This window comes from Schistosoma haematobium, chromosome 2 (genome assembly GCF_000699445.3).
Source record: "Schistosoma haematobium chromosome 2, whole genome shotgun sequence".
NCBI classification, from domain to species: Eukaryota; Metazoa; Platyhelminthes; class Trematoda; order Strigeidida; family Schistosomatidae; genus Schistosoma; species Schistosoma haematobium.
Genome location: NC_067197.1, coordinates 18211814 through 18237213, shown reverse-complemented (window position 1 = coordinate 18237213; position 25400 = coordinate 18211814). Strand labels below are relative to the sequence as shown.

General features: G+C 35.0%; 1 protein-coding gene across 2 annotated transcripts; it reads left to right on the top strand.

Annotated features, from left to right (window-relative positions):
• Positions 1–1368: 1368 nt before the first annotated feature.
• PIH1D3_1 (Protein pih1d3) lies at positions 1369–25155 on the top strand. 2 transcript variants are annotated; one of them, XM_051214503.1, is made up of 11 exons: positions 1369–1776; positions 6489–6641; positions 6687–6786; positions 6846–7075; positions 9202–9446; positions 14991–15088; positions 17099–17159; positions 17210–17324; positions 18711–18807; positions 21296–21381; positions 24637–25155. In XM_051214503.1, the coding sequence occupies exons 1-6, from the start codon at positions 1444–1446 to the stop codon at positions 15070–15072; spliced, it is 1143 nt and encodes a 380-aa protein (XP_051067687.1). In that variant the 5' UTR covers positions 1369–1443; the 3' UTR covers positions 15073–15088; positions 17099–17159; positions 17210–17324; positions 18711–18807; positions 21296–21381; positions 24637–25155. The 2 variants fall into 2 exon arrangements, with proteins under 2 accessions (XP_051067687.1, XP_051067688.1); XM_051214504.1 differs by lacking the exons at positions 14991–15088; positions 17099–17159; positions 17210–17324; ... (1 more) ...; positions 21296–21381; positions 24637–25155 and adding exons at positions 8200–8440; positions 10735–11539 and having other exon boundaries at positions 1369–1772.
• Positions 25156–25400: the final 245 nt, after the last annotated feature.

Genomic DNA, 25400 nt, shown 5'->3' with positions numbered 1-25400 from the left:
GAAAGCATTTGTGAAGAAAAATGTCTTGTCCATCAAATTCGTGAGTTCAGGCTAGTCACTGAACGAGGTAAGCTCAACGTAATATTAAGTAGACTAGATATTTGCACTCTTCCAGTTAACAATATGATAGTACCAAGGCCAATATTACTTAGGTGGTGTGGTGTTTTTTGGCTTTTAAATAACAAGTGAACAGACATACACAAGCATTTGTGACATATAGGTGTAGAATTATAAAGATACAAGAAGTATATGCACGAAAGGTCAAATTTTTCTATGGAAAAATAGGGTTATTAGAAAGATAAAAATGACTCCATAGTCGTTTCCAGTCCAGGTTTAGGCTTAAAAGTAGGAAAAATCACACTGTGTAGTGATATTAAACCGTACAGTATAATGCGGACGTAGCAGATCAATGTACATTGTGGTGGACCAGATGATATATAAACGCAAAATGTATCAACAAAGTTAATAAAAATCAATAGTAATATCAATATATACCAGTTAAATGTTACAAATACAATAAAAATGGGACTTTACTTAAGTTCACCCGAAATGATACGTGTTCAGCTTTAGTCTGGTACAATAAATCCACAATTATAGATGCTTGGTAATTCCAAACGTGTCGATGAACTCTCCAGTGGTATAATCCAGAGTAAGGTGTGGTGTATTCGCACTCACAGTCTATGTATGTAAATAATATTTGTTTTAGATCTCAGTTAACTCAATCACGAATGAAAATAGAACGAGGAATGTGTGAGAAGCAGTGTATTTGTTAGCCAGCAACGGTATGTCACGCTATGTCAGAATCACAACGGAAAATGTGTTCAAGGTCATTTACTAAAACAACAGTTGCATTCATTTACTGTTAAATATACATACAGTGAAAGGTTGACAAAATAAATATAAATAATATTAAAAACTATTTACAAAATAAACTTGTCAGTCATATCTCCACAACATACTTTCGTCGCGTTCATGTTTGGTTTTTTCTCACATTACACTAGTAGCAGACCACTTAAAATTAAAAATGTCTCATCGAAACAGATCCTCTCTTTATTCCATATTTGATAGCCATACTTGCACAAAGAAAGGTAGGTTGTATATGGTTGTGATATAAAATGCTGCATGACCAGGTTACTGAACCTGTTGGTCGTCAGACTAGGTAGACTAACTGTTCATAATGCTTACTATTGAAAGTAAAGAGTAGGATGGACACGTCAATATCTGCTAATTTGTCATAAACATCACGTTCATGTCAAGAACCAGTTTCCATTTGGAAGGGACGGGAGGCTAGATGGCTTGTGCTAGTCCTGACTGGATAATCTTATGTGATTCGATATAACTATTCTAGGATTAAAAGTTTACAGGTCAGACGTAAGTTCACTAATGAATTAACTACCACATTATTCGTACCACTTTTTCTCTTCAAATTATACAAACGTAGTCATGACAATGACGCGTCAAGGTTGCGAGCGTGAACCAAAGTTTCGAGATTTAAAACACACTGAAGGAAAAGTCATATTATCCTGTCCAAGCACATCTAATGGATCCCCATCTTGTGGTTTATCATATTCTGCAGATAATCTTTGTGATGAAATCACTTCAGAAATATCTGTTCGAAAATTCATCAATGGTCTAAAGAAAATGGAGAACGATGAAAGCGAATTAAATTTTAAAACTGTGCTGAGTCAACGAAGGCCTACTTTAACTAACGATCCAACACTACTGTCCTCACTTCTGAAAAAGAATGAGGCTTTGTTAAAGGAAAATACCGAGTATGTAGGTCTCAGGAATTTACGTACATATATTAAGTTAATGTTACCTTATTTTTGTCAACAGTATATTTGGTTATTACGAGAAATTTTCAAACACTTGAGCTTTTTTACCTATTTCAATCATCACAACTTTTATCACATCTTGTTTCGAACTTTTGTCAGTCAGACTACTCAGCTAGGTCGTCCGAGTTGACCTGTATTACTGATATTACAACATTATTGTGCGAGGTTTTTCATACTTTAAAATCATCTACCACCATATGAAGAGCTGATGTGACAATCTACAACAGTTTATTTATACACCTTACGAAAATATTAAGACCTGAATTTTAAAACATCAAATCTCTGACCTCTACAGATGCCCATAATATACGCAAATTTTCACAACCCTACCTCCTACTCCACGTATTTATTCAGTGTATCATTATGATTATTGGCCATTCTCCATACTTGTCACCCCACAGTTACTTCAGTCCTCAGTAATAAGGATAGGTCTATCGACCTATATTAATCCTTGCAGTTTGTGACTCTGTGCAGTTCCAATATCGTTTTAAATATATCAACAGAAGGTTCTGATATTAAGTGTTTTGGTAGAAAATTCTAGTAACTCGCTACTCGGTGCAAAAAATGAAACTCTAGGCGTTGACGATCTGACCTCGGTTTCTGAACTTTCTTCGAATGTTCTCTCAAATGATCAGTCCTAGACGGAAGGAAAAGATAAGACATATTAATACCAAAGTCATCGCTCAGTATACGATAAGCCAATATCAGATCACCCCGTGCCCTACGGCAAGATAAAAGAAATATTTCGGGGTGTCTCAGTCTGTTTTCATACGACAGGCCAGATAGACCTTTTGCCATCTTAGTCCCTCGTCGTTGGACTCTTTCCAGCATATCTGCATCATACTTAAAACAAGGACTTGCTACTTGAATCCCATATTCTAAATGTGGTTGCATGAAAGTCGGGTATAGTAATCTAACCATTTCATCATCCAAATACTGGAAAGACCTACGAATAGACCATAATACCCTATAGCCTTTTGCAGCCTCAGCCTTACAGTGACTAGTGGTTTTGAAATCACTGCTTAGTCTGACTTCTGAAACTTTATATTCTCTTAATTTGGGTAGCACGAATCCACATATTGTGTGGTGATACGAATCATCATAGTTATTTAATTGCGTCACCATGCTCTTGTTAGAATTTACTTCTAATGACCACCTGTCCGTCCATGTCACCAATGATCTTAGATCACCATGTAATACTACTTTATCTGACATACTGTGTATGGGTATCTAAATCTTTATGTCATCGGCGAAGAGTAGAACAGATGATTTTGTTACAGTCGGTAATTCATTTACATAAAGTAAAAAGAGAAGAGAACCGAGTGGAACTCCACGTTTTACAGGTTCCCACGAGAAGAGAGCTCCATTTTTCTTTGCCCTTCACTTCCTTTCATGGAGAAAATCACTCCTCCAATCTATGACTGTTTCATACACATAGTTTCTTTTGTCATTTCGAAAAGAGCAAGAACAAACATTCTAGCAGAATAGCGTGAATTAATTTTATTTCGTTGGCTCTCGTCAGCTGCCTACGACCTGTGATATTTATAATAATAATTACATATTGTGTTTAAATTACTTACATGAGAGGGTTTGCTTGGAAGTTATATTGAAGACATATTAGTATAGTATAGCAAGGGTGTAAATAAATTTGATAAACTGAATATTGCAAATATATACTTTGTGTAAAGGAGCATTTTACAACACTGATTGTGACAACAGTTCAAACAGCTAGAAAAAAGTGATTATATAATGAGCAAACATTGATAGGAGTAAAATGAGCAGAGTTCAGCTGATAAAATAAGATTATTAATTTGGAAGGTAGTTGAAATAAAACTGGATGATGTAATAAATGCAAGAAGAATTTTAAAGAAAAAAATATATATTAAGATACAGCGAAGGAATATTAGTCACCAAGGCAAGAAAAGATTATTAAGCATCTCCTTTTGAACACATAAATCAGTTTTTTTGGCGTCTGATAGCCACGGCTTCAGCAAACTTTAGAATACTAGAGTTTGGTTGCTTACTGATCACCTTGAATTATTACAAGGTATCGACTTGACGTCCTATATCAAGGAGATGTTTGGGGATTGCACTGTTTAGAGTCTTTTTTCTCTTGTTCTGAGGCTTTTTGGAACATGTTCAAAAAATCTAAGATATGCCCTCCTTTCTGTTTGGCTAATGTAACTGCCTTGGCAGGTACACATAAATTTATAAATACAGTTGTCGGTAACATGAAAGGGATGCTTGTCAACCTTTGATTGAGTTACTGAACATGTTGTTTTATACAGAATTAGAAGTTTGGCCTCCGGATAAGTTCTGGCTAGCGCAGTTTTCAGTCTCCTGTTGATTGTGTTTGCAACATCATCACCTTTGAAGTTAAGATTTATAGTTATTGGTTTTTTATTGACTGTTTAATGGATTCCAAAACTTTGCAGTTTTAATTTAAGACCAGAATGTGAGACCTTATCAAAGGCTTTACTTAGATCTATGAAAATCACATCTACAGGAATATTTCGGTCTTTTGCCGCAGCCCAGTCTTCTCTTGCAATGAGATTTGCCAAACATGATAGGCCTCTCCAAGAACCATGTTGTTCTCTGGGTAAAAGATTATGCCCTTCAACATTGTTTATAACAGATATCCGAATAACTTTTTCCATCAGTTTTACAACTGCACTAGTTAAGCTAACGGGTCTATAATTATTAACTAAATCCCTACTTCCAGCCTTATACACCGGACCTATTATCGCGTCTTTCCAGTCTTTGGGGATTCTGGATTGCCCCAGAGACATTACATCTGATATGGCTTTCATAATCCTAGGATGAATATCATCAGGACCACTGGACTTATCAGGTTTCAGATGCTGAAGTAGCCTTAAGACAGTACCTTTCTCAATGACTACAGGGTCTATCAACGAGCCACTACAATCACAATGAATCGTTGGTCGTCCTTCACTACCGATAGAAAACACTTTAATGCAATATTCCGATAAAGCCTTGGCTTTTTCGGTATCGTTTCTTGCCAAGAGTAACTAATTTCCTTTTATCAGAAGTGATGGAACTCCATCGCTTGTCTGAGTTCGCCTTTTTATATACGAGAATAATCGTTTCGGACTATATCTACAATCTCAACCAAACTGTTTTTATATGATCGTCTAGTCTCACTTATTAATGCTTTACAAGTATTGCTAGTCTTATGATGACTGGATCTGCACTGTTCTAAGCTAGTAGAGATGAACATATTCCAGTGCTTTTACCTTCTTCTAAGTAGTTTCTTGACTTGTTTAGTTATTCATGGTGGACAGTCGTTCGTTCTACGTGGAACCGGGCATGGTATAAACGAGAATGTAATTGAACTAAACTTGCCTTAAGATATGGACCATGCTTCTCTAACTGATAAGCTAGTATATACTGACCAATCTGTCTCAGCAGGGCACTCCTGAATGGCTTTCCATACATTTGGGCGGGGTGTAACCTGATCGTATATCATGTCCCTTGTTCTAAACGTGAATTACAAAACGGCGTGATCGCTGTTCATTAACGGTGGAAGAATATTTAAATCGACAATATCCTCAGTCTCATGAGTGACTACCAAGTCTAACAGAGAAGAACCTTGGTTGGCACCAAAACGTGTGGGTTCGCATACATGATCCATTATTGTTACCAGGAACCTACTATCAAAGGAGTTTATAGATCCTTCCGTGGTCATTTCAGTCCAACTAATATCAGGTGAATTAAAGTCTCCTAATATCAAGCATCTGTTTTTTGCACTCCATAGCCAAATATGCTCTAAAATAAAGTCATCAGCTAAGCAGATTAGGCTGTGATAGATGACACCAAGTATAAAGTTACCGCACCCGATAGTCAGCTCACAGCTAGTGACTTCACAAGTTCCACTATCATGGGATTCGCTAGCAGAGGAGTGGACATTTATATTATTAGCTATGTATAAAAGGACATCACCTTTTTTCCTTCATCTTCTTTCCTATCACTTCTCAAGTAGTGGTATCCAGATAATTCTAGAGTAATGTCAAAATTCTGGACTAACCAAGTTTCTGTCACAGCTACAATGCGATTTGCGTATTTTTATCATGATTGGTTTTTATTTGTTATGAATAGTTGCGTGACCCACGTCTTTGTTGTTATTTGCTCGTGATTGGTTTACTTCTCACATATTTGCATATAAATACTAAATATTAGAGTAAAAATTGATATTTCGTTTGAATTAAAAGGCTGTGAACATCCTAAGTAATAGTCAAACGTTTTACGGTTTCCTTAGTTTCATTAAGGTATCAGTTCAAGGAATTCAATGTTTTTTGATGTAACGAATTTTTACCAACCGACAGCAAATAAACGAGAAATTTTGTGTGCCTGTGATTCTGTTTAGTTATTCATATTGCTCATTTCATCTAAATGGTCTTATGTTGAACAAATCAGGTGCCAGAATAATATACACGTATATAGTCGCAATGTTTTCACTCTTGTTTCTTGGGGCTCCAAGAAGTGCCTAGAAATGCTGAAGTGAGTAAACCCTAGATGATATAATTGGAGGACTTTAGGGGGAAACCTTTTGTGAGAACCTGCATCTCAATATTTCATTCGGCATACATGTGATTTTATTCATAATTTGGAAATCTGTCACAATATTTTTTATAGAAATCAGTGATTGAAAGACAAACTTTACAAATCGAACTACTGGAAAGTAAACTCAAAATACTCCATGCTGACGAGAGAAAAAATAATATTGAAGAAACCGATCAGAAAACTATAGAAAGACTGCAGAAATATTGCGAAGAGTTACAAGGACAAGTAGGCAATGAAATGAATAAATACATGTATTATTTCAATTCATAGATTCTTGAAATGAAGGAATTTTTTCATGACCATGGTCTCATGTGGATAGGAAGACAATCAACTGGCCATGTAATCAGTACAAGAAATGAAACTGGTCTAAGTAGGCTTTGTTTATAAATCTAATGACAATAATATTGCTATTTGTTTATCAATAATAAGAATTCAACGAAACAACCTTCAGTCGCTTAGTTCAACAGATTTATTTATTAAATGATTGGAACAACGACGCGCACAATGAGAAAAAGTTTATTTCAGAATCCAATTCACCTAATATAGTTTGCCTACAAAATCAATCACCGATTCCACTAACTCTGTATGCAGATGGATTATGCTTTAATTCTGGACCATTTCGTCCTTATAAAAATCATGATACGCTACAATTCGTCCAAGTAATCCTACTTTGTCACTTTTGAGTAAAATTATTCCATGCTAAACGTTGATTACTGTAAATTATAATGACACAACTAACTGGTAAAATGATAGACAGAATAAGATAACCAAACTGATGATTTGGTAATGTACGATTCGATAATTATAGCTGACCAGATCTCAAAGGATAGAACTACTAGTAAGCATACTAAAACTATTTTTATCAGAGAGTTAAATCTGTTATATATACACAAATTATTTGCCCGAAATAGTATAACGGTACGTTACTTGTCAAATAAATGGTAAACAATCAACGTTAAACTGAGGATTATAAGGCAGCCGATGATGCTACACTTAGGACTCTAGAATTATTTTATCTAATGACATATTTAGACGTGATTAATAGGAACAGACAAAGTTTCACTAAGAAATAATAAAGCGTAAAAAAACTACGACTCGTCTCAGGGTTACATCCACGTTGTTTATTAGACGTACTTGAAACGAGGAACCACTACAATTCCCACAACGCAAAGTAAGAACACAAAGAGTGGTGCAAGTGAAGTTTTATTAACCCCAAGAACATGACAACGACTCTAGTTCAGAATGCACTCATTTATATAATGATTTGTAAACACATTTTACTATTAATTAGTAAGAAGTCACATATACGAAATTATAGCAAGAGTGCACGTTGCATGCTATACTGAACATAGATTACATTAATCTAATACGGTATTATCTTTCTTGAATAAACATTACACTAAAGTAAATCAACGTTATGCTGAATAAAATAGCACACTAAAAGCATAAAAAAATATTATACTGAATGGTCCCCATGCTGAATTAAAAATAGAAGTAATGTTCGGCAAGAGCCACAAGTTAAAAATGTGATTTTGCCTTTTTATCCCACCATAGATAGATGACCGTTACTAGTTTGAAACTTTTTATAGTAAATATCTCTGATTCTCTTTATCCTATAAAATCACAAATTACTTTACTCCTTAGAAAGCAGTAAGATTAAGGTGTTCAAGTGAAATAAAGTGATTACAGTTCTATGAATTAATTTAATAAATGATACAGATTAACTGCACTTTCAACATCATAAGCTATTGTTCCTGTTTACTTTTGATTTGGAATTTTCCAGATATCACTGTATCTGAGTAAAAGTAAATCGTTCATGGAAGACTATCTGACTATCTGACTTACCTTATTAAATGGTCTAAAACTCTCAAACAACTGGAATCTATAACAATGAAAAATTCCGAGAAAAAAATAACTTCTCTTTTATAAAAACATTTCGAACCAAATTCCTGAGTGATTTACATATAAAAAGTTATAACTCTATAAACTTCAACAATAAATCAATTAAGTTGGTTGTTAACTTGGTAACTTATTTTTATGCTCAATAAAGTTGTTTCATCATTTATACTCTTTTATGCATAACTGATCTTAAGATTTGGTAAATAATTTTAATGTTACTAGTGAATATAAGAATTTAGTTTGAATCTCTTGAAGCTAGAGTGTTTCATAGCCCTACTCTGTACCACTTATCAATAATTGTTTAAAAAAATAAAACTGTAAATGATAGGAATAATTTTGAAAGCAGACACCAAATAACAAAATGTTATTCTGACAGGGGAAAGTTGAAGGGAATAGTATGACGACATGTTAATCAAGTTGTTTTGATTAACATTGGTACAACCAAAACCAGCCACTGGTTTTTCATAACGTTTTAAAGCATCTGTTTTATTATTGACTGAAATAAAAATAGTTCTCACCTATAGACTACCATCAGATAGAGAATTACTGAAAGCTGTAGTGTACTAGGCATCTGTTTCATCCTCGCTTTATAACCCTTAACGGTATCGTTCTATAATTTTTCGCAGAGTTGATCTCACTATCTTTGCGTACGATTTCCTTAGAGAACTAGGTCACAATTTAAAAATCGAGTCATAATTTTGATGATTTCGCCAAGACATGGATGGAAAGTACTGAAGAGTCCTTGGTGACGAAGAAACAACTGTTTAATTCTCTTATGTCTTCAACGGCTCTCCAGCTGAAATATCAATTCATGAGGAGAAATTCCTTCAAATTATGATAGTTTCCATTCTGAATCTAAGTATACCATGTTCTTCTAATTTTTTAGGATATACTGGACGGTTACTTTCCATCAGAATTACAATCTTCTTATCCAAATGGGGTTCAATTCAAACTAATCGATAAACACACAACTCATTTTATGTTATTAAAAAAACCAACATCATTTTCAGCCTGTGGTTATAAACTCGGGAGTTCTTTAACAAATGAACAAGATGTAGGTCAGGAAGTTTCCTTCAGTAATGAGAAACACACACCAAACAATGATAAAAACGAAGAATTCAGTATTGAACAGTAAGAAATAATTAAAGATGACTTGATATTTCTGAGTGTTGGAATTGTTTTCTCTGAATGGCCTGATTAATGTTCATAATTTCTAGTAAACTGACTCACTACTAAAAACTAAAACCCACAAAGAGAGTACATTCAGACATGCTTTTGGTCAAAGATTTTAACTTGGGAAATATTGTGAAGAAACCGTAAGCACGAATTTATCACTACAGTAAGACTGATCTTTCAAGTAACATTTTCTTCCGGTGTCTAGTGTAACATCATTTGAAGCTTAATAAATAACAGTTCTGCAGTCAAACATAAGTTTGTTTGCTAGTATTAAAGCCGTATTTAGTGTGTGACAGCTGGGGATACTATTTGTTTAACTGGACTGAATTCAACTGACACCCGAACTAGCTGATGTACAACATTTTTTTTAATTACTGAGTACATCTCCATTTAAGCAGAAAACGATGTACATCAAAGTGTTTAGAAAATTCTCGTCTCAAGACGGTAGAAGTGCTACTAAAAGTAACCCAGTAGCCGAATTTATTCATAGTTTTTTTTTTGGAAACCGAAATATCCAGATCCCAGTACATGATTTATTTACAACTAATAACAGTCATAAATAAAGTAGCCTAAGGTGTATAAGACATACTACTGTATGAACAGACATTTTTTAAATAAACAATTCGATTGTTGATGTCGTGAAATTTTGTCTTGTGAAATGGCTAATATATTTTTGACGCATTCTCAGACAATACGTACTTCAGCATACTATTAATAGTTAATGGAGGAGAAGATAGACTATAGACGAACAGATCAAAAAATTGCAATCATCTTTAATTACTGAGCTGAGTCGTGTAAAAAATGTCAACTTTCTGGTTGTCTTTTTGACACAACCATAATACTATAAGAAAAGATGGTTTGCGGCTAGCAGTGGAATCCAGGACCCGCGTTTTGTCCTATTTAGGACTCGTCAGCTGGGCCTACCTGCATCCCAGAGTTGATTTTCACGAGCGTCCTAGATTCCTCTGTTAGCAACCAACTACATTTGCTTATATTGCTTGCAAATTAGGTAAACGTCTAGGCAATCCTCACAGGATGCACATATGCTCATAAGAGACTGATCAACTGACGTCCTAAACATCAATGGGAAGATTCAAGCAAACAATACCGAATGAATTTAAACATAATACTGTTTGAGATCTTAAGTTAAATGGATCATAACCACAAATATATATACTACATATCTGCAAATTAAACTGTTTTTTTAACTCATTTTCTATATAATTTATACGTTCCATTTTAGAATTGAAAATCAAATGAAAGCAGAATGTAATGCCTCATCCAATAAACTAACTTCAAACACATTAAGTACTAATGGGCGAAATAAATCTTTAACTTTTGATGAATTGCTAAAACGTTTACCGGAGTATAAATTAACAAAATCTGGTCAGCTGTTAAATATTAGAAAAGACATAAAAAGTGAATTTGGTGAACAAATTAATGTTCCGTCAACTAGAATAATTAAAACTGATTACATATTTAAAAATAACACAATAGACAAGAATCAATTAAAATCAGAACTTATAACATTAAGGATTTATTCGGAAAATGGTTTGCAAATTTACAATGTTGAAATGCATCCAGAAGATACAATAGGAGAGTTATATGCAACGTTAGATCATGCTAGATCGAAAACATTATCAAAAACCAATAGAAATTATCGTCTTGTAGCTATGTCTTTACTAAACACTATTGAAAATCCCAATGAACTATGCAATCACCAAATGTTAGTTGATCTTTCTGCAACATTGGTTGCGTGTGGCATAGTAGATCGTACGACGCTTCGTATGGAACTAATTCCACAAGAATTGACGAAAAATCAATTACAGTTTGATGTTAATAATGCTTTGTCAGCTAAACGGCTAAACTTATGGAGTCAAAACGAATCAATAACACCAAATGGTACATTGAAATAACCTCTTTAATGAATTGCTAAAACCATCAGAACTGGGTTGAATATTTGGATATTTGTCACAACTTTTACAACTAGAGAAGGCACAAATATTTAGTATAACAGTTTTATGTTGAATAAAATAATCGTATCAGAATTCATTGTTTTATTTTTGTTGATACTTTATTATGTTTGAATTTTGTATAAAGAGGAATCAGTCAACTGCTCCATTGAGGAATTTGAGTATTTGTTTTAAAAGTAATATGAATAAATTGAAGGGTTATATTATAAATATTGTATAAAAGGTCAACTAAAATGTGAGGAACTCTTTTGGTAATTGACTGAACACTGTAAGGTTCACATCTTTATGAACCGATTGCAATCTTATTAACGATTATTAGTATCTGTATTGAAAAATAATGTTTAATATTTCAGCATCTGAAATAATATATGAAAGGTGTCCCAGTCTACGAATCCTTTATAGTAGTCTTTACTCTGTCAATGATCTATATATTACTCCTAGTAAAAGTTAGAAATTCTGAGCACTTCAAAATCAAATGAACACTTGAAAAATAAAGTTCTCAGGTATCAAGTTCATCAAAAGACAGCATCGATAAACGAGAAAGACCTGATGCAGATGTAATATCGAGGATTGGCAAAGCAAGGGCTGCATTCCTACAATTGAAGAACATATGGAACTCAAGACAACTGTCTGCCAACATCAAATTGAGAATCCTCAATACGAACTTCAAGGCAATTCTATTACAAGGAGTTCAAACTTGAAGAACTACTTCAATTAGTATCAAAATGTACGGGTATATATAAATAGTTGTTTACGCAAGATATTCAATCTCCGTTGATCGGATACTCTCAGCAACAACCTACTATGGCAGAGAACAAATCAGCTTCCATCTAAAGAGCAAATCATGAATAGACGCTGGAGATGGATAGGACATATATTGCAGAGATTATCAAACTGCATCATGAGGAAAGCCATAACTTGGAATCAATTGGAGAGGAAAGGAGGAAGACCAAGAAATACACTGAGTTGGGAGTTGGAGACAGACATCAAAAGAATGAATAACAACTGTAACGGATTGCCCAAGACAGGGTTGGATGGAGAGTGCTGGTGGGAGGCCTATACTCCTCCACGAGAAGTAACAGGCGTAAGTAAGTACTTACTTCCGTTACTCTGCATGGAGTATAGGCCTCCCACCAGCACTCTCCATCCAACCCTGTCTTGGGCAATCCGTTACAGTTGTTATTCATTCTTTTGATGTCTGTCTCCAACTCCCAACTCAGTGTATTTCTTGGTCTTCCTCCTTTCCTCTCCAATTGATTCCAAGTTATGGCTTTCCTCATGATGCAGTTTGATAATCTCTGCAATATATGTCCTATCCATCTCCAGCGTCTATTCATAATTTGCTCTTTAGATGGAAGCTGATTTGTTCTCTGCCATAGTAGGTTGTTGCTGAGAGTATCCGATCAACGGAGATTGAATATCTTGCATTTATATATACCCGTACATTTTTGATACTAATTGAAGTAGTTCTTCAAGTTTGAACTCCTTGTAATAGAATTGCCTTGAAGTTCGTATTGAGGATTCTCAATTTGATGTTGGCAGACAGTTGTCTTGAGTTCCATATGTTCTTCAATTGTAGGAATGCAGTTCTTGTTTTGCTAGGTCTTTCTTGTTTATCGATGATGCTTCCCAGGTACATGAAATATTCCTTATCTTTCAGAGTTTCTCCATCAAGTGTGATTGGGTTGGTGTTCTTCGTGTTTTATTTAAAGTTCTCATTTTTTCACTTGTGTATGTTGAGGCCTACTGATGCAGAAGCTGCTGTCACACTAATTGACGTCATCTGTATTTGTTTGTGTGTAAAGGATAGGAGGGCCAGGTCATCTACGAAGTCCAAATCGTTTGGTTGATTCAGAGTTATCCATTGTATTCTGTGCTTTCCCTCAGACATCGAGGTCTTCATAATCCAGCCGACCACCAGAAGAAAAAGAAAGGGGGAGAATAAGCAGCCTTGTCTTGCATCGGTCCTCACATGAAATGCGTCTGTCTGCTGTCCTCCATGCACCACTTTGCAATGTAGTTCGTCGTATGAATTCCGGATGATTTTGACGGTCTCAGGTAAACCACTGTCGAAGAAGTTTCCATAAGGTCCTCCTATGCACACTGCCAAGTGCCTTCTCATAGTCAATGAAGTTGATATATAGTGACGAGTTCCACTCTACTGATTGTCCAAAGATGAGCTGTAGTGACGCGGCTAGGTCTGTGCACGATCGATCCTTATGGGATCCAGCCTGTTGATCTCGAAGTTGGGCGTATACTGAATCTTTCATCCGGTTCAGCAACGCTCTGTTGAAAACTTTCCCTGGTACTGACAGTAGTGTGATGCCTCTGTAGTTCTCATATTTACTCAGATTCCATTTCTTTGGTATCTTGGTGAGTTATCCTTTTTCCCAGTCTGTCGGCACTTGTTATTCCTCTCGAATCTTCCTGAGTAGAACGCGCAGCACGTTTGCACCTACTTCTACTTCTGCCTTTAGAGCTTCAGCTGGTATATTGTCAGGTCCTGCTGCTTTCCCACTCTTGGTTTGTCTGGTGGTCACCCTGATTCCTTCTGTCGTTGATGGAGTGACAGCTGTATAAAGTCTGTAGGTGATGCTTCGATGTCCGGTAGATTCGATGGGGATGGTCTATTCAAGAGTTCTTCGAAGTGTTCCACTTATCTATTCCTCCGTTTTTGATTATGAGTGGTTATCTTGCCTTCCTTGTCTTTGGCCGGTCTCTCTGGTTTACTATATTTCCCTGCTAGTTTCTTCGTTGTATCATATAGTTGTTTCATATTTCCTTCTCTTGCAGCTTTTCCCCCGGCGTTGCTAGTTCTTCCACGTATTTCTGCTTGCCGGTTCTAATGCTCTTCTTCACTTGCTTGTTTGCTTCCGTGTACTCAGCTTGTGCCTTGGCTTTCTCTGCTCGTGTTCCGCTGTTGTTAATTGCTGTCTTCTCGTTCCTCGTTTCTTGAATCATGTTTAGGGTTTCCATAGAGATCCATTCCTTATGATGATGCTTGTTGCGGCCCAGCACCTCCTGACACGTTGAAGTTAATGCTTTTTTGACCCCTTCTCGGTCGGCCTGCATAGAAGTTTCTTCTTCTTTCAGTAGATCCTGTAAGTCTTGGAACATGTTGTTGAGAGTTATCTTGAATTGGTTGAGTTTGTTAGTATCTCATAGTAAGGTTGTATTGAACATTTGCACTGCTGTTTTCCCAGCTGTCTAGTGTTTCTTTAATTTCATTTTCATCTTGGTCAAAAGTAAACAAGTATCAAACTCATTCTCTGAGGCACAAAAGTTATTCAAGTCAACTGGGATTTATAATTACTTCATTGAATTATATTACAGTAATCTAGCCTTTTTTATCTTTTGATATAAAAGTTCTTTCGATCTTGTTTATAACTTACATCAAACGTGCACAAGTCAATCACCTGTGTAAGTGACACAACTAATAATTTCCTTGTTTATCTTGTGGTATAACTATCATACTGATTATTTTTCACTAATAATAAGCTCACTTGTACATTTGTTGATAATGAAGGAGACAAAATGGAAGCTGTATGGACACGAGAAAATATACGTTCATTACAAAATTTACTAAGGGATCCCGAGTTGGAAGATAATAGTGATCAGGATGACGTGAGTTATAAATTTTTCCCCTTTAATCTTTTAAATTAATTGGACTGTTATACTAAAATTATTCTATTCATGTGTCCTTTTATTCGTGGTAATCTAAATTCATAACTGAAAATGTAACCATGTAGTTTTATTTGAATCGATAAAAACCGATGGCTAACTTATTTTTTTTTCAGTCTACTTACTAATAACGTGGCGATGATCCATCTAAACTGTTTTAGATTGGTGAGAATTTTACTCACTTGGTTAAACGACCTCCTATCTTCGGCTGTGTGAAAGGATAACCAGATAGTAGTTTTTTGTCAATGAACAAATCAAGTCTAATATATATGCTTATTAGAGTACTCATATTCCCACGTTTACTTCCTTTATTCAGAAGTAAATTGTCCCACTAACTAAAGCAAATATCGACTTGTCTTAACAGAAAACGATCTCATTTGGTAGATACAAATCATGTTTAGTATCCTCCATTAGTTAAGTGAATAGAATTTTCGATCTTGAGGGTTATCTCTGTTTAGTTGTTCATACTTTTACCCTGATAATTAAGCAACAATTAAATTAGAATAAAGACTGCTACTCTTTCTTTATTTTAAAGGATGGTGTAAGGTAGTGACTTGCTGCTTAAAACACTTGTGTTTCAATCATTGCGTTGAAGATTCAAACTCGGCTCCACTTCGGTTTCAGAAGTTCCTACACGGAAGATGTGGCACAAATCCCCGAGTAAAGTAACTTGTACTCGGTTGCTAGGTTACACACACCTTCGAACGTCCTAGTTTATTGACTAGAAGGAAATTTCACACTTTGAAATTACTGTCATACGACCGCGTGTTTATAGTCCCTTCTGAGAAAATACCACTCACTGTTTTTACTTGGCGTGGGTATGTGCATAGATTAAAAGAGATAAAATAAACTCTGAGAACATTGAATAGGTTGGTCTATACAGAGGATTTTGGTGGAAATCTTTTGAAGCCGATGTTTCTGTCAGTAATTGATATAAACTACAATGACCTGAGCCGATCAATGGTGTATGAACTTACTTTATACACCAGACACAGTGTGGGCCTCTGCCTCATTGAATTATGGATTCGACATTTAGGTCAAATGCCTTGTTGGTGAGCTCTATATTAAAATATATGTCCTCCTTTGGGCAATTAAACAGTGAAATAGTCTGTACGTCAGTCTCATTCATCAAGAGACTGGATCCGTTGATCAATCGACCGAATATGACTTTGTATTGACCCAAGTTTTAATACCTTACATCAGCACATTGAAAAAATGACCTAACAAGATGAGTGGTAAGCGAAGTGAAAATATTATCAGCTATGATGGAAATTTAAACATCAGATATGCAGGATAAAGGGAATAAAAAATGAAAATTTGCGGTCGGTAAGACTCTTGATTTAAAAATGGTCATAGAATGGATGCACCTGCTTTGGCATGATCGACCTCTCCCCCACATTTCACCCAATGTACTCTATTATAAATTAAAACTCTTATTAGTAATTTCCCACCTCCTGAATTGGCCCAGACCAACAATATAGGACTTCATAGACTGACATTATATCTTTGTTTGGCCTAATCATGGTATTTTCCCAACTTACTCCTCTGCCAGTCAGCGAACTATGTCAGGCTAAATGATAGTTGGGGGAATGTAACACATATCTCAATTGCCTTAACCAACAAAGGTTTACAGCCTTGTCAGTTGGACTACCCATTTTACCTGGTACCCTGTGTCTAATCTTATCATTACTATTGACTATTAGGCAAAGTGTCATTCGCGCGACCCAGTGATAAGTGTATTACATTAGTTGTCAGGAAACTAATAAGTAACTTGTAGACCGAAAAAACACCTAATAAAAATTTCACTACTGACTTCATTAATTCTACCGTCAACTAGTTCAATAAGTAGTTAGTTATGTCCCATGAGTATCAAACACTACCTCAAATATTTCTCTCTCCCTCCATAAATATATACGTTGATAATAAATGCTACACATTTTCTTTCCTTGCCAGGTAATAACTCCAATGTCTAAAATGAAACCGGGCGATATTGGTCCCAAGTATGGTTCTGAAGGTTTGTCTCAATTCACACTTTTTCAATCACATCTTTATCCAATTTATCAGTCAAGAAAGAAAAACCTAGTGTGAAACAAAAGAATCCTGATGATATATGGGATATTGATGAAATACCAGAAGGTACACAGCATGAAGATATATATGATCCGCGCCCTCAGCCCAAGTAGGTAAAAATCCTATCTATTTCATGTTAGACTACGGTCTTCTTTTCCCACTTTACTAATTTATGGAAAATTTCAACTATCTTAAGAATCACTACTAACAGTTATTATAATTCAAATGTTCACTGAGTATTTGATGGCATATCCAATAAACGGATTTCAACTGTAGAATCTTCGCCTGAACTTACCATTCAGCATGTTAGTACAGTTGTTTAAGTAACATCTTCAACCTACCATTACGATAAAAATTCTTGGCCTCTTGGATATTTATGTATACCACTATATAAACATAAACTTGATATTGAGTCATTATCGAAAACAACAAAATATAACATTGATTATTATTCAACTGTTAATCATCAAACTGGTATCTTTAGTAGCTCTGTGTCTGATTCCAGTTAGGTTGTATAATGATTGTTATAGAAATATACATACCGCCAATCCTCGTACATTCTTATCAACTTATTTCACGTTGGAGAATAACGGAATAAAAATAAGTCAAATACGAGTGATCTGAACAGACAATCAGGGAAACGAAGCGAAGGAAGTGGAGTAGAGAGGGCGAAGGAAAACACAGTGACGTGTGGTGGAGAAAGCTAGTGAACCATCTCAATTTGATAAAGAGTGACCCAATATTTATATTCAGACAAAAGTAAATTACAGACACGTAATGAATAGAGCAAGCAATTAACACACATACGATCATATAAAAAGTAATCAACTTAATAAGCGAATGAGTGACAAGGTCAAAATTTGGCCTGAGGAGAAAGAATTGGTTTGTTCAGAAGCTAAAATAACCTATATGGGCTTGACATGGTGCCAGCGCCTACAAAGTCCCTCCCCCAGTAGAAAATGAGAATAATAAAAATAACTAATTACCAAATAAGTCTATGTTAACTATCCCCACATATCAAACAAATTAAAATAAATAAGATGAATGTTATTGTATGTTCAATTATTTAAGTACACTTTATTTTATTTTAGTTGTATCTTCCAACTGTTATTTAGGACTGTAATTGGTCAGTCTTTTGTTGTCCTGGAGTGAACATCAACTCTGGGATGCAGGTACATCCAGCTGACGAGTCCCAAATAGGACTAAACGCGCGTCCTGGATTCCACTGCTAGCCACTATCCATCTTCGATTAATTATTTAAATAGTTATGAGGAAACATACATTCAGATCATTATAACCGGTGTGATTAAAATATCTCTTATCAAATTAATTAATGTTTTAAGAATAATTTAATTCATTTACTGAAGATACACATTTTTAAGGCCATAATACCCTCAAAATACTCGGTGCTTAATCTTTGTTAAACTATTCGTTTAAATTTTGACTATTATTCATCTAAAGCACTTTTCTATGTGTTTGTTCATTTCATATACAGATATGAAATAGTGTATCAGCAAGCAGTAACAGCTGAAGATGTCTATTTACAACTTGGTAGAAAAAATCCAACGACAGCTTGCTGTGAATACATGATTGTAAGCAGAATCAAACTTCTAGTTGAAATTAAAATTATCATAATTTATGCGTAAAATATTTTTTATAAAGAAACTGCATTCATTTGTATTTAAGGAAAATGTTTCAGTTTTAAAATTAAGCGACAAATAGGAAAATAGAAATCGGTTCATCATCTCAATCAAAAAGTTAATAATCTCCATAACCCTATACTGATAATGACCATATGCTCACAAATGACTAGCTTCATGAGGGAATTCTCGGAGTTCTAGTGAGAAGCCGTGACCAGAGGAGTTAATCCGTGTCGGACAGAGACAGGTATGTACCTTAGTACAATGGAAGATGGTCACGCAATTTCGTGGATTGGTTGAGGTTAGACATTAACACCGTTGGATGCCGGATCAGTGGTCTACAGATTAGGTGTTTGCGTGCGAGACCGAAGGCACTGGGCTCGAATTCCGCGAGCGAGTTCGTAAATACGCACTGCTGAGGAGTTCCACAATAGGACGAAACGGCCGTCCAGTGCTTCCGGGTATTTAATGGTGGTCTAACATCAATCGGTTGATGATCTCAATCAAAAATATAGAAGTCGTTTAGAATCTTATATAAATATTATTTCCGTCCGAATTATTACATTTCTTGCCAGTATAATCAAAAAAATATAACAGGATCAAATTCAATCTGGTAGTAGTGTGATGTGTGCTACTTATATTGACATAAGTAGTAGATGATGTTAGTCGTGAACAGAATGTCTGGCAGCAGAGAGACAAGAGGATCGAACAGTAAAGAGTGGAAACAGAATGCAATTTGTATGAAAATGCAAGAACAATGAAGTCTGAGTCATTATGAGACAATTGATGGACATTTTGCAAATTACGTATTTACTATTTGATTGTTAGATTTTAATAACAGGTCCTGTAGTATTGTGTATAATGCTGTGAAGTACTGGATACTAAAACCAAGAGTTAAAGCAACACAAAGAATGAATGGGTATGCGTTCACAAGGGAAAGTATACAGTTGATTTAACTCAGAGCTCTAAGAATAGCTATATCACAAACATGTATTGGCCAGGTATCGTTCATTGTTATGTCATTATAGACCATAAAACCAGTTATGAAAACTGATTGGTTTGCCCAGAAATATATAAAGAATTAAGCAACGATATTTCACTTGCAAAGTATGAAGTGGAAGTAACGAAATCGATTTGCTCAGACATTTCTTTTTATTACCAATGTTAAGGAAGATCGAAGGATGTAAAACAGTTAATCATTTACCATTGCTCTTCACTCACCGCATGCATCAGGAATTTTCTGTGACCAACAAGTCTAGTCGGAGTTAATAGTTGGTATTAAGTGAGAATAGAAAAAAGATGGTGTGTGGATGGACTGCTATCCCCCAGCAATAACAACGTTATATTCTACATTACAATAAAGCCAGATTCTTCTGATCCATCTTTTCATATTTTTAGTTTCAATTTAGTGAAATTTCTTGCAAAATTTGTTTACTTACTTTCATAGCAAACCTTCTGGTATTCTTAGCCTAACTGAGTGATTTTGAGTATGTTATATTCTCTAAAACTCCGCCTGTAGCTCTTCTAGGGTTACTGTGGGTCCCAAGACTGGGTAAAGTAGAAGGGTTGGGCATAGGGTCAGCAACCCCATCTTGTAGAAAACAACCTTTCTAAGAAAATTCTAACCGGGATAAACAAATTCAAACCATTTAAACTCTGCCCTGGAAGTTGAAGTAAGAGTTATGACATCTCATGGTGAAAGCCGAGATTCTTCAGAAGTCACTAGGCCGATGCCCCCTCAAACAACCAGAGCAATAATTAACTAAGGTACATGGAATGTTCGGACAGTGTGGGAGACTTTAAGGACCAATCAAATAGCTGCAGAAATGAGGAGATACAAATTAGAGGTGCTCGGAATAAATGAAACCGATTGGACCCAAGTTGAACTGAAAAGGATAGATTCGAGAGAGGTGTTTTTGTACCTTGGTCACAAAGAGGGAAGTGCTACACAGACCGTCACCAGAAACTATGCTATCACTACGTCCACCCACAATTCGGTTGACTTCATCTCTCAGTGACCTGAATTTTTGGGTTATAAAAGCTCTGTTGTATTGCTCGTGTTGTCTATAATATTTTGCCATTTTCGAATTCAAATCAACGTGTACATTTGAACATACGTATTTCTATAAGCTAAAATATATAATGATATTTAAAAGTTAACCGATTTCTGCACAGATGAAGGTGAAACAAATGACCACTTTGGTGTTTGTTGTAGCTGTTGCATTTCATTATATGGATGACATTCATCTTCTATATCTTTGACATTGTTTTCCTCTATTTTCATCATATAGAGTGGAAGAGGAATCTAAATCTTATATATATTTTTGTTACTATAATCTTGTTAATCATAGTTTATAAATCATTTAAGATGCATTTTTATTTTCAACTAACCCAGTACTACATATTTACATTCAAGTCTTGATTCTTTTTCATCCCATAGGTCAAAGTAACACTTCCAGATACACGACTGTCTGACATTATTCTAGACGTCAAAGAAACATTTCTTGATCTGAGAGCACCTAAGTAGTAAGTCCTTAAGTAAAATATTTCGTTAAATATGGATTTGATACTTTAATTTAAATTCATATATTATTAGATACTATGCTACATCAATTAACGCAACACTAAATTATTGTTCTTTTCTTTGTGATAATTATTTACTTTGTTCGTTTTTTACCAAGTTGGATGACGTGCTTTTTATCTCTTGGATACTAAGTAACAGAAATAATACACGTTCAATATCGGAATGGGGGATTGTGGAGATTGTAGTAATTTAATAGTTGAATTCATGAGTCGATTAAAGCTAGACCACCATGAAAAACCTGGAAGCACTGGACGGCCGTTCAATATACTAAATTTACCATTATTTATTCAAATAATGAGTTTGTAGTAAGACGATTTGAATAATTAATTATTTTGTGGGCTGGTAAAAAAATAACATCATCAGTATAAGAATAAGCACATTAGGGTTTATCTAAGAAAAATACCGTTTGACTAAGCAGACATCCAGAGTAAAGCCTTCACAAACCTCTGGTGCACGAACAGGTTAGGTTTGTTGATATGATTTCCTATATCTTCTAGGATATGCAAAATGTGAATCCGAATGACCCACTCCTCTTGTATAATTTCGCTAATTTTTTATATTCGATTCTTATACTTGTATAACTAGTTTTACTAGCTAACTGACCAACTGTTCCTTAAAATCGTTTTAACATTAATATGCTGTTGTTTCCAGTTGGTAACGTTCATTCCAACCATTTGTTAGTAAAATCACGAACCAACCTAAGTTAAACAACATTTGAAAATCAGGAAGCACTGTATAGCTGTTTTGTTCTAGCTGGAACTCCATAGCAGTGCGTACTCACGATAGGGATTTCTTATCTTAAAGTTATGTAAATAGTATTTGGTCAGTCGAATTGTCCATCAGGTTGTTTTTTTACAAGACAGTGAGATTTATCTTACATTACTGATTACAGATAAGATGTCTAGTTATCTTCGTTTCATCCTTAATAGTTGTATTAAGTTCACACCCATAATAACGTGAGCTTTTACCTTTTTAATCCCTTGTATAAGTTTGTACATAGAAGTTTGTGCAGTTAATATACTGCATCATTTCCATCAAATGGAACTTAATTCAGTCGGTAACATCAGTTGAAATGAAGGCAAATAGTGGGTAACTGATAGGTTTTTAATTGAGCTGTTTCAAGAACACTGAAATATTTGAATATTTCATTTAATTCTGATCATACTTATTAGTTTCCTAATACACATTATCTTGGATTATATCTATCATATTTGGAATTATTAAGTACTTCTTATAACTGTGAATTAAGAGACGAAAACTCGAACACGCTTCCTGCTGATAATTTAAGTAACGTCCCACACTATTTTTTGTGAGTATTTATATTTGTTTTCATAATTTTCTCAATAACTATCATTATTTTGATAATGAGATATTTGATCCGGCGAGATCATCTAGTGAGCCGTTACGTTAATTTTGTTTGTTATGCTATGATACTATACCCATAGATAAATGTATTCTTTATCTATATAAACATTTTTTCGGCATGTTCGTATAATGTATGCACCTAATGATAATATGAACATTGAGTTGTAGTTCTATAAAAGTTTCTTCTGACTTACCTCGTATACCTCAACTCACAATAACCACGGTTAATGCCACAGATTACCTTAGTGTGAACACATTACAAGCTACTGAAGAGGCAAAGACCAATGAAATGGCAATACTTCAACAGCATTTCTTTGACTTGTCTAATAAACTTGCAGCACTACAAGCAACTTTATACACTATACATATAAGACGTGCTAGATCATCTTCTAGGAAAATGCCATTTCCCAGACAATACTCTAGGTCACCTAAACCAATCCCAGGAGTCTATTGGTATCACCACAAGTACGGCGCCAAGGCACAGCGATGCACAAGACCGTGCAAATTAACGTCGTATAGCTATGACAAACGGGGAAACGTGCCAGCCAGACTGTAATGGCAATGACTGCTTTTGGCCAGCCGTCTCCCATATGTCAGGTTTAATATTTCTGGTACGGAATTTTTAGTAGACACTTAAGCAGAAATTAATATAGTTCTGCTGACATCCTCATGTCGGACTCACCAGATAATCTTGGCGGACCAAATATATCAATACCAAAATAATAATAGTTATTGAGAAAATTATAAAGACAATTGATAATATACACAAATATAAATGCTCACAAAGAAAAAGTGTGGGAGGTTACTTAAATTATGAGTAGGGAGTGTGTTCGAGTTTTGATCTCGTAGTCCACAGTTATAAGAAGTAGTCAATAATTTCATATATGATAGATATAATCCAAGATAATATGTTTCCGGGATAATTACGTAATGGAAATATCTGTGTGATCTGTAAACATCTGTTATAGGTGAGAAAGAGAAGTGTGTGCACAACAGTGTATCTATGAGCAGACGTCTGTGTATCATGCAAACAGAGAAGAAAATGTTAACAGAAGTTTAAGATCAAATTTTAAACAACCACTTTATAGTCAATAATTGTAATTGTGCAAATTATGTGAAACTATGAACAATAACAAAAATTGCTTACAAAATAAGTTGTTGTTAACTATCTTCACAAGAACAAGCAATTAACGTCAAGATTTTAGACCAAATATTATTTTAACTTCATAAATTATTGTTATTATTTTTTAAACACATAAACATAGGCACAAGAAGGCACCAAATATATATGCGCCACAAATCATACGATTTGTGTAAGGGCTAGGATAGTGCCCGGGTGTCCAAAATGAAACAGGTGGTTTTCATAGGGAGCCACACCCCGAATATTTGACCTAAAGGTCTAATCCACAAGGCAGTGGAGCAACTTTAGGAGATGCAGTCCCATGGTTGTCGGTGACCAAAGATTGGCTCATACTCCATTTGTTCTCTCAGGATCCTGAATCCCATATGAACCAATGGTTTGGAATCAGTGTTTTCCAACTCCCCCAGGTAGATCCTCCGTATTCACCTAGCCGGTTAAAGCGCCGGACATTCGCTTTTTGTCCTCTCAATTTCGTAAACAACACTCCCACCGTGAGAAGGCAGTGAGCAGGACTTCCCTGGCAGTGGTTGAATGCATGTGGCCATGTGAGAGCATTTTGGGAAGGAGTGTTGACTCCCCTCACTCTCGGTCGTACCAGGGCATGAACTTTTGAAAGTTATTTTTCCTTATCTGACTATCCAAGACAATAAAACGTTTTTTATAATAAAACATTATTTTTATCTTTCTTTAGTAAGCTTGTATTATATCTACCAAATCCTGTTGAACCAGATTCAAGTAAAGCAGCTTGGAATGAAGATAAAGAAACATTAGAAATAACAATGAAAAATAAAAGAGAGTATGATTTTATAAATGAATAAATAAACGTTGTCCTATATTGATATGCTTACCTGCACTAACCAATTAACGTATTGTACAAGAAGTTCACAGTTATTTTGTTGTGAATATTTCAAATCAGAAAGAAGTTATGATGTACTGAAATAAAACTAAGTTTCTATCTCTTTTTCAAAGATTTTTTAAGTAAATACCAAAAGACTATACTACTAACAACATCAGATTAAATGCATTGTTGTTCATGACACTAAAATGCTTGACTAAGTGAGGTTTTTTTATGACAAGTTAACTGGCAGAAAATATCTACCAGTCAAACATTTCAATATTTATTCTAACCTCCTGGTAGACCAACGTTACAGTCAGTTATATATCTTTGATATTATTTACAGTTGAATGGAAAATGAATCAGGTTTTTAGCCAGTTACGATTTCATTAAAAAAAGATATGCTTGTATTTACACATCAAGAAAGACGAATTTATCAACTCTTATAACCTAAGTCAAGCTCAGACCAAATTACAACATAGTACAATTCAGTTAGGGGGTCTAAAAGAGTTGTAATCTTTTATAAATCCACTTCACTGTTATTTCTCTCCAATGCTATATAGCTAGATCCATACGTACATAGCTAGGTGAATAATAAAGTTACATCGATAATGACCACT

Coding starts and splice junctions, on each gene's coding strand:
- PIH1D3_1 (XM_051214503.1), top strand. CDS start 1,444: ATGACAATGACGCGTCAAGGTTGCGAGCGTGAACCAAAGTTTCGAGAT. Junction 7,076..9,201: donor ATACGCTACAATTCGTCCAA/GTAATCCTACTT, acceptor CTAATTTTTTAG/GATATACTGGACGGTTACTT. Junction 9,447..14,990: donor GAAGAATTCAGTATTGAACA/GTAAGAAATAAT, acceptor TTGATAATGAAG/GAGACAAAATGGAAGCTGTA.